The 15,752-nt window shown below is 47.0% G+C and overlaps 1 protein-coding gene across 3 annotated transcripts in view; it reads right to left on the reverse strand.

Moving 5' to 3' along the window:
- Positions 1-15,752, reverse strand: part of LOC144600467 (phosphatidylinositol 3,4,5-trisphosphate 5-phosphatase 2A-like) — a 220,950-nt gene that overhangs the window by 152,793 nt on the left and 52,405 nt on the right. For all 3 annotated transcript variants that reach the window (XM_078412087.1, XM_078412085.1, XM_078412086.1), the window contains exon 3: positions 730-793. In XM_078412087.1, the coding sequence (XP_078268213.1) occupies positions 730-793 (64 nt within the window). The remainder of the gene's footprint in view (positions 1-729; positions 794-15,752) is intronic.

The raw sequence follows: 15,752 nt of genomic DNA on the forward strand, positions 1-15,752 counted from the left end.
GGAAGGCGACTCCGGGCTGTCAAAGCAGCCACAGCCAGACATAAAAACAGCTTTTTTTCCCACGAGTAGTAGTTCTACTCAATAACCAAAGTCTGTAGTCTCTTTTTTGCTCTGGTTTATTTTCACCCACATGTTGTATCCTTATTGTTTTGATGTGGTTATGCTTTATTCTTAATTGTTAACTGTATGTTTGCGTTGTCGTTTGTGAGCGGAGCACCAAGGCACATTCCTTGTATATGCACATACTTGGCCAATAAACTTATTCATTCATTCATTCATTCATTCATTCATTCATTCATTTGAAAGACCAGCTATAAATATTTTCTGAGTTGCATGTGAAATGGAGGCTAAACAAGATGCAGTTTTGTTCTGAAGATAGACCCAAAATGCTGGAGTAACTCAGCGGGTCAGGCAGCATCGCTGGAGAAAAGGAATAGGTGACGTTTCGGGTCGAGACCCTTCTTCAGACTGTCCTGTCAGGATTACTACAGTGGCTGAATTGCCGTTCCTCAATAATTGAATTTTCCATTTCAAATAATTACCTTGTCGGTAAATATAACGCTTTATTTGTTTACTTTTGTTCAGAATTTCCTTTTGCACTATGGAAAAATGCACATAGATGCACCCGCCCTCTTCTCTCGCACTCACACACACTCTCTTGTACAATGTGATCTGAGTAGTTAACTAGTTAATAAGAGACAAACATCAGGTTGTGAGCATTCAGCCTACCTGTACAGCCAGAAACCCTTCCTCATCTTGTAAGATTCGATACGTATAAACTTGCTTCTGATATCTGTACGAGTAAAAGTAGAAATGCAACATGTTAGCAAACTAGTCGTCATCTAGGATGTGCCCAATTTACAAATGAGGATTGTGATAAAGACGAGTAGTGGAATGTGTTTCCATACCCCCTGTGATCAGAGGCTGGCTGGCTGATGGTTCACATTCTCACCTTGTCCGTCTCTTCCTCCTTCCCTGCATATAACTTTGCTCTCATAATCAATGCCCTTCAAATCTGTCTGATTATGTTCAACATACAAGTTTAACTATGTTCTATGTTCACTCATTATTCCCTGATTTTTATTGCAAGTAAGAACTTTTCCTTTATCTTGCAAGACATGTTATACCCTTTATCATGTACAGTGTACAGTGTGGATGGCAATCTGTACAGTGTGCATGGCTCGATTGGAATCATGTATTGTCTCTTCTTTGACTATATAGGACACAACAAAAGCTTTTCACTGGACTTTGGTACAAATGACAATAATAATAAACAAAACTAAATTAAACATCTATCTACATAGCACAAAAAGTAAGGACATTTGTGTTTGGTAGATTATTTCTTTGTTGTAACAATGCTTCTTGGCAATAAATCTTATACCGTTGGAAAGCCTGTTTATTTCCCTTTTAAATGGTGCCACATTTGTAAGGAACATGCATTTGTGGGATGAGCAGCAGAGCTGAGTATATGGGTTGCGCCCATGAAAAATTTGCCAAATCTTCTCTGCCAATGCCAAACAGCTTATTCTGCTGTTGCTATTGACTCTTGTTTTGAGCTTCTGGTACCCCCAGGTGCTGACAATCAGGTGCCTGATTGGCACCTGATTGGCAGCATCTGTGAGCATGGGCCCTGCCACAGTGGTCAGTAGGTGTCTGCTCCAAGAATCGGCATGCCACGTTTGACTGATCTGGATAGGGCCCGTGCGATAGGGCAACTTCAAGCTGGTGTTCCGCAAAACCAAGTTGCGGCATTATTTGGAGTGAGCCCTAGTACCATCTCCAAAGTGAAGGCCAAGTTCCATATAACGGGGGATGTCAGAGACAGGCCGCGAAGTGGGCGTCCCAAGAAGACGACACCCGAAGAAGACCGTTTCCTCACCCTGTCAGCACTTAGGAACCGTAGGCTGTCTTCTACAGATTTGCAGTCAAGGTTTGCAGGACGATATGGCCGACGGCTCTCTGCCCAGACAATTCGGAACAGACTGCACGCAGCCGATTTCCGGTCTCATAGGGCTGCAAGGAGGCCTGCCATGACTGCCCTTCACCGTCAGGCCCGTTTGCGCTGGTGTCGGCAACACGTGCACTGGAACCTGAACATGTGGAGGAACGTTATGTTCAGCGATGAGTCCAGATTCTGCCTACGGCAGTTGGATCATAGGGTCAAAGTGTGGAGAAGACGCGGAGAAAGCTATGCTGATTGCTGCACCGATAGAGTAACATCTTTTGGTGGAGGCAGTGTGATGGTGTGGGGCGGCATCTCCCTCACTGGAAAAACGAGGCTTGTCATCATTGGAGGCAATCTCAATGCAGAGAGATATCGAGATGAGATTCTGCAACCAGTGGCAATCCCATATCTCCACAGTCTGGGACCGAACTCTATCCTCCAAGATGACAATGCTCGCCCCCACAGAGCAGGGTTTCTCAGAGACTACCTCCAGAATTTGGGAGTAGAGAGGATGGAATGGCCTGCCAGCAGTCCTGACCTCAACCCCATTGAACACTTGTGGGATCAGCTTGGGCGTGCTGTTCGTGCCAGAGTGACCAACACAACCACGTTGGCTGACTTGCGACAAATGCTGGTTGAAGAATGGGATGCCATCCCACAACAGTGTGTGACCAGGCTGGTGACCAGCATGAGGAGGAGGTGCCAGGCTGTTGTGGCTGTGTATGGTTCTTCCACACGCTACTGAGGCTCCTGTTTATTAAATGAATAAATTGTTAAATTGCCAATATGTCTTGTTTCTTCAGACTTCAATCATCCAATCCACCAAACAACACCGAACAAGAGTCAATGGCAGAATAAGCTGTTTGGCATTGGCAGAGAAGATTTGGCAAATTTTTCATGGGCGCAACCCACATACTCAGCTCTGCTGCTCATCCCACAAATGCATGTTCTTTACAAATGTGGCACCATTTAAAAGGGAAATAAACAGTCTTTCCAACGGTATAAGATTTATTGCCAAGAAGCAATATGTAGGTTAATTTGACTGGGTAAAATGTAAATAATTGTCCCTAGTGTGTGTAGGATAGTGTTAATGTGCGGGGATCGCTGGGCGGCGCGGACTTGGTGGGCCGAAAAGGCCTGTTTCCGCGCTGTATATATATGATATGATATGATAAGCATTGTTACAACAAAGAAATAATCTACCAAACACAAATTTCCTTACTTTTTGTGGTCTGTCTGTCTGTCTGTCTGTCTGTCTGTCTGTCTGTCTGTCTGTCTGTCTGTCTGTCTGTCTGTCTGTCTGTCTGTCTGTCTGCCTGTCTGTCTGTCTGTCTGTGTCTGTCTGTCTGTGTCTGTCTGTCTGTCTGTCTGTCTCTGTCTGTCTGTCTGTGTCTGTCTGTCTGTCTGTCTGTCTGTCTGTCTGTGTCTGTCTGTCTGTGTCTGTCTGTCTGTCTGTCTGTCTGTCTGTCTGTCTGTCTGTCTGTCTGTCTGTCTGTCTGTCTGTCTGTCTGTGTCTGTCTGTGTCTGTCTGTCTGTGTCTGTCTGTCTGTCTGTCTGTCTGTCTGTCTGTCTGTCTGTCTGTCTGTCTGTCTGTCTGTCTGTCTGTCTGTCTGTGTCTGTCTGTGTCTGTCTGTCTGTGTCTGTCTGTCTGTCTGTCTGTCTGTCTGTCTGTCTGTCTGTCTGTCTGTCTGTCTGTCTGTCTGTCTGTCTGTCTGTCTGTGTCTGTCTGTGTCTGTCTGTGTCTGTCTGTGTCTGTCTGTCTGTCTGTCTGTCTGTCTGTCTGTCTGTCTGTCTGTCTGTCTGTCTGTCTGTCTGTCTGTCTGTCTGTCTGTCTGTCTGTCTGTCTATCTTGTATATATATATATTTGTATGTTCCCGAAATACAGCCATACAGCCAAAATGGTACACGATAGCACAACAATTTTAGGGGCACGTTACTCACCATCGCCTGTGGTGTGCAGTATCAAGTTTCGTTCAAATTGTTGCGCTATCGTGTACCGTTTTGGCTGTATTTAGTTTTTATTTTTTAATTTTCATTATATTACAAAATTGTAACAATAATTTTATGAACGTTCCTTATCGTTGTAAAGTAGTTAGTTCAATTTTGTTTATTGTCACGTGTACAGAGGTACAGTGTTGCTGGCTATCCAGTCAGCAGAAAGACAATACATGATTCTAATTGAGCCATTTACAGTGCAAGGGAACAATGTTTAGTGTGAAATAAAGCCAGTAAAGCCTGATCAAAGATAGTCCGAGGGTTACCAGTGAGGTGAGAGAGGGAACAGTGCTCTCTGCTTGTGGTAGGATGATTCAGTTGTATGATAGTATGTAGGAACATCAAGAAAGAGATGAAAAATGCAAGGCTTTATTTATGCAAAGCTTTATTTTTATCATGATGTTGCTTTTGGTTATTGAAACAAGCATGAACACATTGTGCAAATCATTCTGATAATCAGACAAAGTGCATTGTTTGGATGAAACTACATCACGTTGGCGCTAGTTTGCAACAGGACAGCAGTTGGTTCATTTGGTTTTATTTGCAGTTGAAGGTAAACACATTATAAATATTATTCTGAACCTGTAACTAGTGGAGGTTAAAGCTAAAGGGCATAAATTTAAGGTGAGAGGGGAAAGGTTTAAAAAGGAGCTGAGGGTCAACTTTTTCACCCTGCACATGGTGCGTATATGGAATGAGCTTCCAGAGGGAACTGTAGAGGTATGTACAATTACACAGTTTGAAAGACATTTGGACAGGTAGATGGATAGAAGAGGTTTAGATGGAGAAAAACCAAATGCAAGCCAACGGGATTATCTGAGATATTTTGGCCAGCACAGACAAGTTGGGCCAAATGGCCTATTTCTATGCTGCATAACTCTATGGCCCTTTTTCTCACAAATGCAACAGAGTTGGAGTTATACAACACAGAAACAAACCCTTAAACAAATCCTCTGGTGGCCCTCAAACACCCATTTTATTCTGACCACATTCCTACATTAATGCAGGACAATGGTCATTTCATTCACCGGCCCGCACAACTTTGCGAAGTTGGATGAAACGGGAGCCTCTAGAGTAAACTCACGTGGTTACAGGGAGAACGTATGAACTCTGCACAAACAGTGCTGAAGGTCAGGATTGAGTCCCGGTTTCTTTCGCTGTGAGTTAGTAGCTGTGCTAGCTGCACCTACCCCATGTCAAGAGAATCAGAGCCCATGTGCCCACAGTGCTGATCGTACTTTTGGGAATTTCCATGGGCAAAACCAACAGGAGATCTGCTTACACAGTATATCCAATGGGTACGTCTGAAGAAAATTCCCAGTCTACCAAACGGAACAGCACCAGTTTTCATACCAAGCCCCTGAACCAGCAACTTGAAGGTGTTCTGCTGGGGCTAGGCGTGTGATCTTAATTGACTAGATTTGATTAGAGTGTGGCACGGTGGTGCAGCAGTACAGTTGCTACCCCACAGCGCCAGAGTCCCTGGTTCGTTCCTGACTACGGGTGCTGGCTGTACAGAATTTGTACGTTCTCCCTGTGAGCATGTGGGTTTTCTCCGGGTGCTCCCTTTTCCTCCCACACTCAGGTTTGTAGATTAATTGGTTTCAGTAAAGATTGTAAATTGTCCCTAGTGTGTAGGATAGTGTGCGGGGATTGCTGGTCGGCGTGGACCCGATGGGCCGAAGGGCCTGTTTCTATGCTGTATCTCTAAACTAAACTAAACTAAAAGTAGTTGCTAGCCAGAACTCTTCCATCCTCCGTGTACAGGTACTGGATTGTTCATTGAGCTGGTGAGTGGGTTTGAAATTCACTGCTTTAATAATTGAGATTAAATGTAATTTATCAAACAACTGAAATATGATGTGCTCTCCAGATTGCATTTACTGGACAGATAAAACCTAAAAGTGATAGCAAGCAGATTTTTCTGCAAAATATTTATCAGCATAAGGAATAATTTTGCTGCATTTAAACAGGAATTGGTTTCTTATTATACTCCTTCTAGTTATGACCTTACGACCTTATGAATGGCCTTCTGATGTAATTTGGATTGTCACTAGGGTTGCCAAATTTCTCACTCCCAAATAAGGGACAAAAGGTGGTGTTCCCGCACCCCATGTGACCTCACCCAGCCAGCGGCCACGTGCTCCCGCTCCACCAATGTCGGCCGCCTGGGCCGGGAGGCAGGTTGCTACGCAATCTCCGTTAGGTGGCGCCTGGGCCTCTGGGTCTATACTGTCCGGGCCTACAGCACCCCCCGGGCCTACACAGTCCGGGCCTACACAGTCCGGGCCTACAGCGGTCCCCGGGCCCAATACGGGATAAGGGCAGTCCCGTACGAGACAAACCAATTTAGCCCAATATACAGAATGTCACGGCTAATACGGGACAGTTGTCAACCCTCACCTTTCCTGAGAAAATAATGTACAGCACAGTGTTAAATCTTCCTGGGAAAGATGATTTGATTCCATGCACAGGATAATATGCACCCATCTGCCTTCAACAGGTTGAGCTGAAACAATACCAATCACAAGAAAAGGCCATAGCAACAGTGTTGTCAATTCTGCGCTTCCATTTCGGGGAAACACTTGTTGTGGGTTTATTGCAGGAAATTGCTGTCAAGCTTAATCATTCTTGTTGAAAGTAAAACCATAGGTTGCCCAGTGCCTGTGTTTCAGTGCTCACTGTCCCACTCTGGACTCTTGACACACTGAAACAGGGTCAGCAAACAGCCCGACACACATTTAATTTGACATTGTAAACTAATATTTAAACTTTTAACAGTACTTTATCCCTATTTCAAAATAATAAACAAGCTGAAACACATAACGTAGGACACAGACCATGGAAAAATACAGCACATAAACAGGCCCTTCAGCTCAGTGTCTGTCGAACTTCATGATAAGATGAACTAATTTCATCTGTGTGCACATGATCCATATCCCTACCATCCTGCATATTGATGTGCTTATCTAAAAGCCTCTTAAATGCCACTATTATATCTGCTGTACCACTATTATCAGTTCACCTTTTGTCCCTTATTTGGGAGTTACAAAGTTGGCAACCCTAGACCTTCCGTCTTTGACATTTCCACCATAGGATAAAGTTCTGACTGTCTACCCTATCTATGTGGTTGAGAGGGAAAAATAGATCAGTCAAGATTGAATGGGTGGCACGGTGGTGCATCCGTAGAGTTGCTGCCTTACAGCACCAGAGTCCAGGGTTCGTCCTGACTACAGGTGCTGTCTGCACGGAGTTTGTATGTTCTTCCCGTGACCATGTGTGGTTTCTCCAGGTGCCCCGGTTTCCATACACATTCCAAATACGTACAAGATTGTCGTTTAATTGGCCTAGGTATGTTGTAAAATTGTCCCCAGTATGTAGGACGGTATCAGTGTACAGGGTGATTGCTGGTTGACACAAACGTGGTTGGCCAAATAGCCTACTTCCCACTGTATCTGTACCTGGCCTGTATCTCTGAAGTCTAAAGTCTAAAGAATGGCAGAGCAGGCTCAATGGGCCAAATGGCCTAATTCTGCACCAATGTCTTATGCCATTCATAATTTTATATATTCCTTCAGGTCTCCTCTCAGCTTCTGGCATCCTGGAATAAACAATCCAAGTTGCAAACATAAAGACTGCATATGGAACCAGAATACAAAAACATTTAATCAGCCAACTAAACCACTGATATGGAACCTCCAAACAGGTTGGTGGTCTCAATCAAACATGGCGACTACTCACATTTTCTTTGCATTACGGTGGCATAAAATTGAGCATAGATTGTGCAGGAGAGTCACACCATTAGATTGTGTGATACGTTTCTGTTTTTTTAATTAATCACAAATATTTATTCAAATATTAAAATAATATATACAATACAATAAAACCAAACAGAACCCACCACCATAATACAAGAAAACAATAAACTATCATAAATCGATTTATTCACAAAATGCTGGAGTAACTCAGCAGGTCAGGCAGCATCTCGGGAGAGAAGGAATGGGTGACGTTTCGGGTCGAGACCCTTCTTCAGACTGATGTCAGGGGGGCGGGACAAAGGAAGGATATAGGTGGAGACAGGAAGATAGAGGGAGATCTGGGAAGGAGGAGGTGAAGGGAGGGACAGAGGAGCTATCTAAAGTTGGAGAAGTCGACGTTCATACCACCGGGCTGCAAACTGCCCAGGCGAAATATGAGGTGCTGTTCCTCCAATTTCCGGTGGGCCTCACTATGGCACTGGAGGAGGCCCATGACAGAAAGGTCAGACTGGGAATGGGAGGGGGAGTTAAAGTGCTCGGCCACCGGGAGATCAGTTTTGTTAATGCGGACCGAGCGCAGGTGTTCAGCGAAGCGATCGCCGAGCTTGCGCTTGGTTTCGCCGATGTAACTAAGTTGGCATCTAGAGCAGCGGATGCAATAGATGAGGTTGGAGGAGGTGCAGGTGAACCTTTGTCTCACCTGGAAAGACTGTTTGGGTCCTTGGATGGAGTTGAGGGGGGAGGTAAAGGGACAGGTGTTGCATCTCGTGCGGTTGCAGGGGAAAGTGCCCGGGGTTGGGGTAGTTTGGGTAGGAAGGGACGAGTGGACCAGGGAGTTACGGAGGGAACAGTCTCTGTGGAACGCAGAGAGGGGAGGGGATGGGAAGATATGGCCAGTGGTGGGGTCCCGTTGTAGGTGACGGAAATGTTGGTGGATGATATGTTGGATCCGCTGGCTGGTGGGGTGGAAGGTGAGAACGAGGGGGATTCTGTCCTTGTTGCGAGTGGGGGGAGGGGGAGCAAGAGCGGAGCTGCGGGATGTAGAAGAGAAACTATCATAAATCATCATATTATAAGTGATTTGTTTCTTAGCGTGGTGCCTGCCACACTGATAGCTCATCTCAGAGTTTTTTTGGAGACACAAGAAGCTGGAATCTGGAGCAAAACGTAACTGCTGGAGGGTGTCAACAAGTCAGGCAGCATCCGAGTTCTTCCAGCAGTCTTTTTTTGATCTGTTTGGGCATTCTGACAGCCTGCTACTTAATGTCCAGAAAACCCAAAAGCTGTTTTTTGTTTCTCAGATTGACATTAAGACTTACTAAATTGCAATCATTTTTACCATCTTCTCATGCTGACAGTTAACACATCTTTAGAATGCTTATGCAAATGATTTGAGCTGGTGCAAGCATTTGCAAATCTGTGGGTTTCCTGTGGAAATCAAGTTCATCTCGCTAATGAATGAACACTCGTCCTTCAGAGCGGGGTTTCCGTATTCACGGCTACATTCATGTACAGAATACAGAATACAGAGCTTTATTTGTCATTCGGTACCGAGGTACCGAACGAAATTACGTTACCAGCAGTCACACAAAAAAAAGAAACACAAGCCACATAACCCCAACACAAACATCCATCACAGTGACTCCAAACACCCCCTCACTGTGATGGAGGCAACAAAACTTCCGCTCTCTTCCCCACGCCCAAGTCCCCGCGGCCGAGCCGCACCGGGCGCTGAAACATCCCGCGGCCGAGCCGGGCGATGGAAGGCCCCGTGGCCGTACCGTGCGCAGCCAAGTCCCGCGGCCGCGCCGCGCCGGGCGATGGAAGGCCCCGCGGCCGAGCCACACCAGCGATGTAAAGTCCCGCGGCCGAGCCGCACCAGCGATGTAAAGTCCCGCGGCCGAGCCGTGCCGGGCGATGTTAGGTCCCGTGGCCGAGCCGCGCCGGGCGATGGAAGGCCCTGCGGCCGAGCCGCACCAGTGATGTAAAGTCCCGCGGCCAAGCCGCGCCGGGCGATGGAAGGCCCCGCGGCCGAGCCGTGCCGGGCGATGTTAGGTCCCGCAGCCGTACCGGGCGATGGAAGGCCCCGCGGTCGAGCCGCACCAGTGATGTAAAGTCCCGCGGCCGAGCCGCGCCGGGCGATGGAAGGCCCCGCGGCCGAGCCGCACCTGGCGCTGAACCGTCCCGCGACCGTACCGGGCGATGGAAGGCCCCGCGTCCGAGCCGCACCAGGCACTGTTAAGTCCAGCGGCCGAGCCGCACCGGGCGATGGAAGGCCCCGCGGGCGATGGAAGGCCCCACGTTTAATTTTTTTTTTAGCGCAAACGGAGATACGACTCGGAAAGGGTCGCATCTCCGTTGAGTAAGAGATTTTTTAAAAGGTTTCCCCCACCCCCCCACCACCCCCCACATATACACAGCTAAAGATAGGCTATTTCATACATCTAACACTAACAAATAGACAAAGAAAGACAAATAGACTGCCGGCGAGCTGCAGCTGCAGGGCAGCGCTGCCACTTCACACTGAATCGTGGTGCTGGCTCGAAGGGCCAAATGGCCTCGCTTGTACAGCGTTTGTACAGAACCATGTACAGCGCTTGGCATGAATACCGGTCACACCATGGTGTGTGATGTGGAAACTTCCATTGTATTTATCCTAGCTGCCAAAGGATGAATAAATGTTCAGCTTCTTTCCTGACCAGGAATGCACATTCTCTCATGAAGAGACACGACTCATTAACTCTGCAGATCACAGAAGCAATAGATAGTCAAATCAAGACTTTGAGGCCAAGTGTGAAACATAGAAACATAGAAAATAGGTGCAGGAGGAGGCCATTTGGCCCTTTGAGCCAGCACCACGATTCATTGTGATCATGGCTGATCATCCACAATCAGTAACCCGTGCCTGCCTTCTCCCCATATCCCTTGATTCCACTAGCCCCTAGAGCTCTATCTAACTCTCTCTTAAATTCATCCAGTGATTTGGCCTCCACTGCCCTCTGTGGCAGAGAATTACACAAATTCACAACTCTTTGGGTGAAAAAGTTCCTTCTCACCTTAGTTTTAAATGGCCTCCCCTTTATTCTAAGACTGTGGCCCCTGGTTCTGGACTCGCCCAACATTGGGAACATTTTTCCTGCATCTAGCTTGTCCAGTCCTTTTATAATTTTATATGTTTCTATAAGATCCCCTCTCATCCTTCTAGTCTCCAGTGAATACAAGCCTAGTCTTTTCAATCTTTCCTGATATGACAGTCCCGCCATCCCAGGGATCAATCTCGTGAACCTACGCTGCACTGCCTCAATTACAAGGATGTCCTTCCTCAAATTAGGAGTGACCAAAACTGTACACAATACTCCAGATGTGGTCCTACCAGGGCCCAATAGAACTGCAGAAGAACCTCTTTACTCCTATACTGAAATCCTCTCGCTATGAAGGCCAACATGCCATTAGCTTTCTTCACTGCCTGCTGTACCTGCACGCCAACTTTCAGTGACTGGTGTACAAGGACACCCAGGTCTCGCTGCACTTCCCCCTTACCTAACCTAACACAATAGACAATAGACAATAGGTGCAGGAGTAGGCCATTTGGCCCTTTGAGCCAGCACCAACATTCAATGTGATCATGGCTGATCATTCTCAATCAGTACCCTGTTCCTGCCTTCTCCCCATATCCCCTGACTCCGCTATCCTTAAGAGCTCTATCTAGCTCTCTCTTGAAAGCATTCAGAGAATTGGCCTCCACTGCCTTCTGAGGCAGAGAATTCCACAGATTTACAACTCTCTGACTGAAAATGTTTTTCCTCATCTCTGTTCCAAATGGCCTACCACTTATTCTTAAACTGTGGCCCCTGGTTCTGGACTCCCCCAACATTGGGAACATGTTTCCTGCCTCTAACATGTCCAACCCCTTAATAATCTTATATGTTTCAATAAGATCCCCTCTCATCCTTCTAAATTCCAGTGTGTACAAGCCTAGTCACTCCAGTCTTTCAACATACGACGGTCCCACCATTCTGGGAATAAACCTAGTAAACCTACGCTTCACGCCCTCAATAGCAAGAATATCCTTTCTCAAATCTGGAGACCAAAACTGCACACCGTACTCTAGGTGTGGTCTCACTAGGGCCCTGTACAACTGCAGAAGGACCTCTTTGCTCCTATACTCAACTCCTCTTGTTATGAAGGCCAACATTCCATTGGCTTTCTTCACTGCCTGCTGTACCTGCATGCTTCCTTTCAGTGACTGATGCACTAGGACACCCAGATCTCATTGTACGTTCCCTTTTCCTAACTTGACACCATTGAGATAATCATCTGCCTTCCTATTCTTACTACCAAAGTGGATAACCTCACACTTATCCACATTAAACTGCATCTGCCACGCATCTGCCCACTCACTCAACCAGTCCAGGTCACCCTGCAACCTCCTAACATCCTCTTCACAGTTCACACTGCCACCCAGCTTTGTGTCATCCGCAAACTCGCTAGTGTTGCTTCTAATTCCCTCTTCCAAATCATTAATATATATGGTAAACAGTTGCGGCCCCAACACCGAGCCTTGCGGCACTCCACTCGCCACTGCCTGCCATTCTGAAAAGGACCCGTTTACTCCTACTCTTTGCTTCCTGTCTGCCAACCTATTTTCTATCCATGTTAACACCCTACCCCAAAACCATGTGCTCTCATTTTGCTCTCATCTGAAAATATCTGGAGACTGGGGATTGGAAGAACCGTCTCTTAGTCTGGCCAAGCAACAGCCCCAGTCGCATGCCATGAACATTAGACGTGATTAGCATGGGTGGGGTATCTTGGTTGGTATGGATGAGTTGGGTCGAAGAGCCTGTTGTATGACTCTATGACTCTAACTAGGGAGAGTCTAACTATTTGGTCTCAGCGTTACCATCTCTGAGACCCCACCTTCAACATTTTGGGGATCACCATTAACTTAAATAGACCAGCCATATAAATACTGTAACCGTAAGAACATAAGGGACTGTCATATGAGGAAAGATTGGAAAGACTGGGCTTGAGTTTAGAAGAATGAGAGGGGACCTTATAGAGATGTATAAAATTATAAAAGGACTGGACTAGCTAGATGCAGGAAAAATGTTCCCAATGTTGGGGGAGTCCAGAACCAGGGGCCACAGTCTAAGAATAAAGGGGAGGCCATTTAAAACTGAGGTGAGAAGAAACTTTTTCACCCAGAGAGTTGTGAATTTGTGGAATTCTCTGCCACAGAGGGCAGTGGAGGCCAAATCACTGGATGAATTTAAAAGAGAGTTAGATAGAGCTCTAGGGCAAGGGTTCCCAACCTGGGGTACATTTACCCCCAGGGGGTAGATTTCACCTACACAGGGGGTAAATCAAGTTTATTGATTCTGGATTTGTACATATTGGCTGACTGTGTTTGGTTCTGGTATACCGGTATCTGTTCATCATTAGTTGTTCATAAATAAGTGAAATAACATTGTTATGTGCTATTATTATTGTTTTTTGAACTTAAAATAATAATGTTAAAAACAGTATTTTAAAATTTCCCCTTTGTCAGTTGCTTTATTATGGTAGAAGTGTAAACTCAAATTACTGAACAAAACAGGGTGGGGGTAAATTTACTTTCGAAAAGTTGCAAAGGGGTAAACGGGATGAAAAAAGTTGTGAACCCCTGCTCTATGGACTAGTGGAATCAACGGATATGGGGAGAAGGCAGGCACAGGCACAATGAATTGTGATCATCCAATGAATTGGGTCATGTGATTATCACAATGAATGGCGGTGCTGGCTCGAAGGGCTAAATGGCCTCCTCCTACACCTATTTTCTATGTTTCTATGTCTGAGGCCAAATATCCTGCAGCAAGTCACATCTCTTAACTCAAAGTCTTTCAAATCTACTAAGCAGAAATTATACCAAAACTGGTCCCTGGACCAATACAGAGCCAATAACTGAAGATGCTCTCCTCCATCCATGACGAAGAAGCCTACTTTATTGGCATGTTTTTGAATGTTTGGGGAATTAAGGGTAATGGGGAACTGGTACCAATGAGAAGATGAAGTCTCGGACAGATCAGCCATGATCACATTGAAGGGCATGACAGGCATGAAGGGCTGGGTGACCTACTCCTTATCCTATTTTGTTACCATTTTATTAAGTTTAATGCACACAACTAGCGTTTGGCTGTATTAATGCTCCACTCAAGATTCATTTCACCTTCACTTGACTCTGTCACATTCAATTCTCCAGCTTCACAATTTGCAACTCTTATCCTATTTGTCATAGAGTCATAGAGTCCTACAGCACAGAAAGAGGCCCTTCGGCCCATCGTGTCCGCGCCGCCCGTTACCAGTCTAATTTTAATCCCATTTTCCTGCATTTGGACCGTAGCCCTGAATGTTGTAGCATTTCAAGTGCCCATCCAAATGCCTCTTAAACGCTGTGAGTGTTCCCGCCTCCACCACCACCCCAGGCAGTGAGTTCCAGACTCCAACCACCCTCTGGGTGAAAAAGTTCTTTCTCACATCCCCCCGAAACCTCCCTCGCCTTACCCTGTATCTATGTCCCCTCGTTGTTTAACCTTCCACCAGTGGAAGTTCCCCGCCATCTACCTTATCTATGCCCCTCATGATCTTGTACACCTCGATCATGTCCCCTCTCAGCCTTCTCTGCTCCAGGGAAAACAACCCCAGTATGCTCAGTCTCTCCTCATAGCCGAGGTCCTTCATCCCTGGCAGCATCCTGGTGAATCTCCTCTGTACCCTCTCCAAAGCTATCACATCCTTTCTATAATGTGGTGACCAGAACTGTACACAATACTTCAGCTGTGGCCTCACCAGTGTTCTGTACAATTCCATCATTACCCCCCTACTTTTATATTCGATGCCCTAACGGCAGCGGCTGACTAGCAGTCTGTCCGTCTTTTTTTGTTGAGTGTCGGTGTTGGGATGATTTTTATATATATTTTTTTGGTTGTGTATGTGTGGGAGGGGGTGGTGGTGTGTGGGGGGTGGGTGTGGGTGGGTGGGTGTGGGGAACTTTTCTCTTCCTCATGGTGCGGGGTGCGGCTCGGCTGCGGGGCCTAACATCCCCCGGTGCGGCTCGGCCGCTGGACTTTACATCCCGGTGCGGCTTGGCCGCTGGACTTTACATCACCCGGTGCGGCTTGGCCGCTGGACTTACATCGCCCGGTGCAGCTCGGCTGCGGGGCTTAACACCGCCCGGTGCAGCTCGGCTGCGGGACTTTACATCGCCCGGTGCAGCTTGGCTGCGGGGCTTAACACCGCCCGGTGCAACTCGGCTGCGGGACTTAACACCGCCCGGTGTGGCTCGGCTGCGGGACTTTTCACCGCTGGTGCGGCTCGGCTGCGGGACTTAACACCGACCGGTGCGGCTCGGCTGCGGGACTTTACATCGCCCGGTGCGGCTCGGCTGCGGGACTTAGCTGCGCAAGGCTTGGTCGCGGGCCTTTCATCGCCCGGTTCGGCCGCGAGACGTTTCAGCGCCCGGTGCGGGGACTGTGCGGGTCGGTCGGGGACGAGCTGTCTGTCCGTGGGCGTGGGGAAGAGAGGGGAAGTTTTGTTGCCTCCATCACAGTGAGGGGGTGTTTGGAGTCACTGTGATGGACGTTTGTGTTGGGGTTATGTGTCTTGTGTTCTTTTTTTTTTCTATGACTGCTATGTAGTTTCGTTCGGTACTTCGGTACCGAACGACAAATAAAGCTCTGTTATACTGTTATAATGAAGGCCAGTACCCCATATGCCTTTTTGACCACCCTGTCCACCTGTCCTGCTGCCTTCAAGGACTTGTGTACCTGCACTCCAAGGTCCCTCTGTACCCCTGTCTTCCCTAGGGTCCTTCCATTCATGGTGTACTCCCTCTCCAAGTTATTCCTGCCAAAGTGCATCACCTCGCACTTTTCAGGATTAAATTCCATCTGCCACTGCTCCGCCCATCTGACCATCTCATCTATTTATTCACAAAATGCTGGAGTAACTCAGCAGGTCAGGCAGCATCTCGGGAGAGAAGGAATGGGTGACGTTTCGGGTCGAGACCCTTCTT

This window comes from Rhinoraja longicauda, chromosome 15 (assembly GCF_053455715.1).
Source record: "Rhinoraja longicauda isolate Sanriku21f chromosome 15, sRhiLon1.1, whole genome shotgun sequence".
Lineage (NCBI taxonomy): Eukaryota > Metazoa > Chordata > Chondrichthyes > Rajiformes > Arhynchobatidae > Rhinoraja > Rhinoraja longicauda.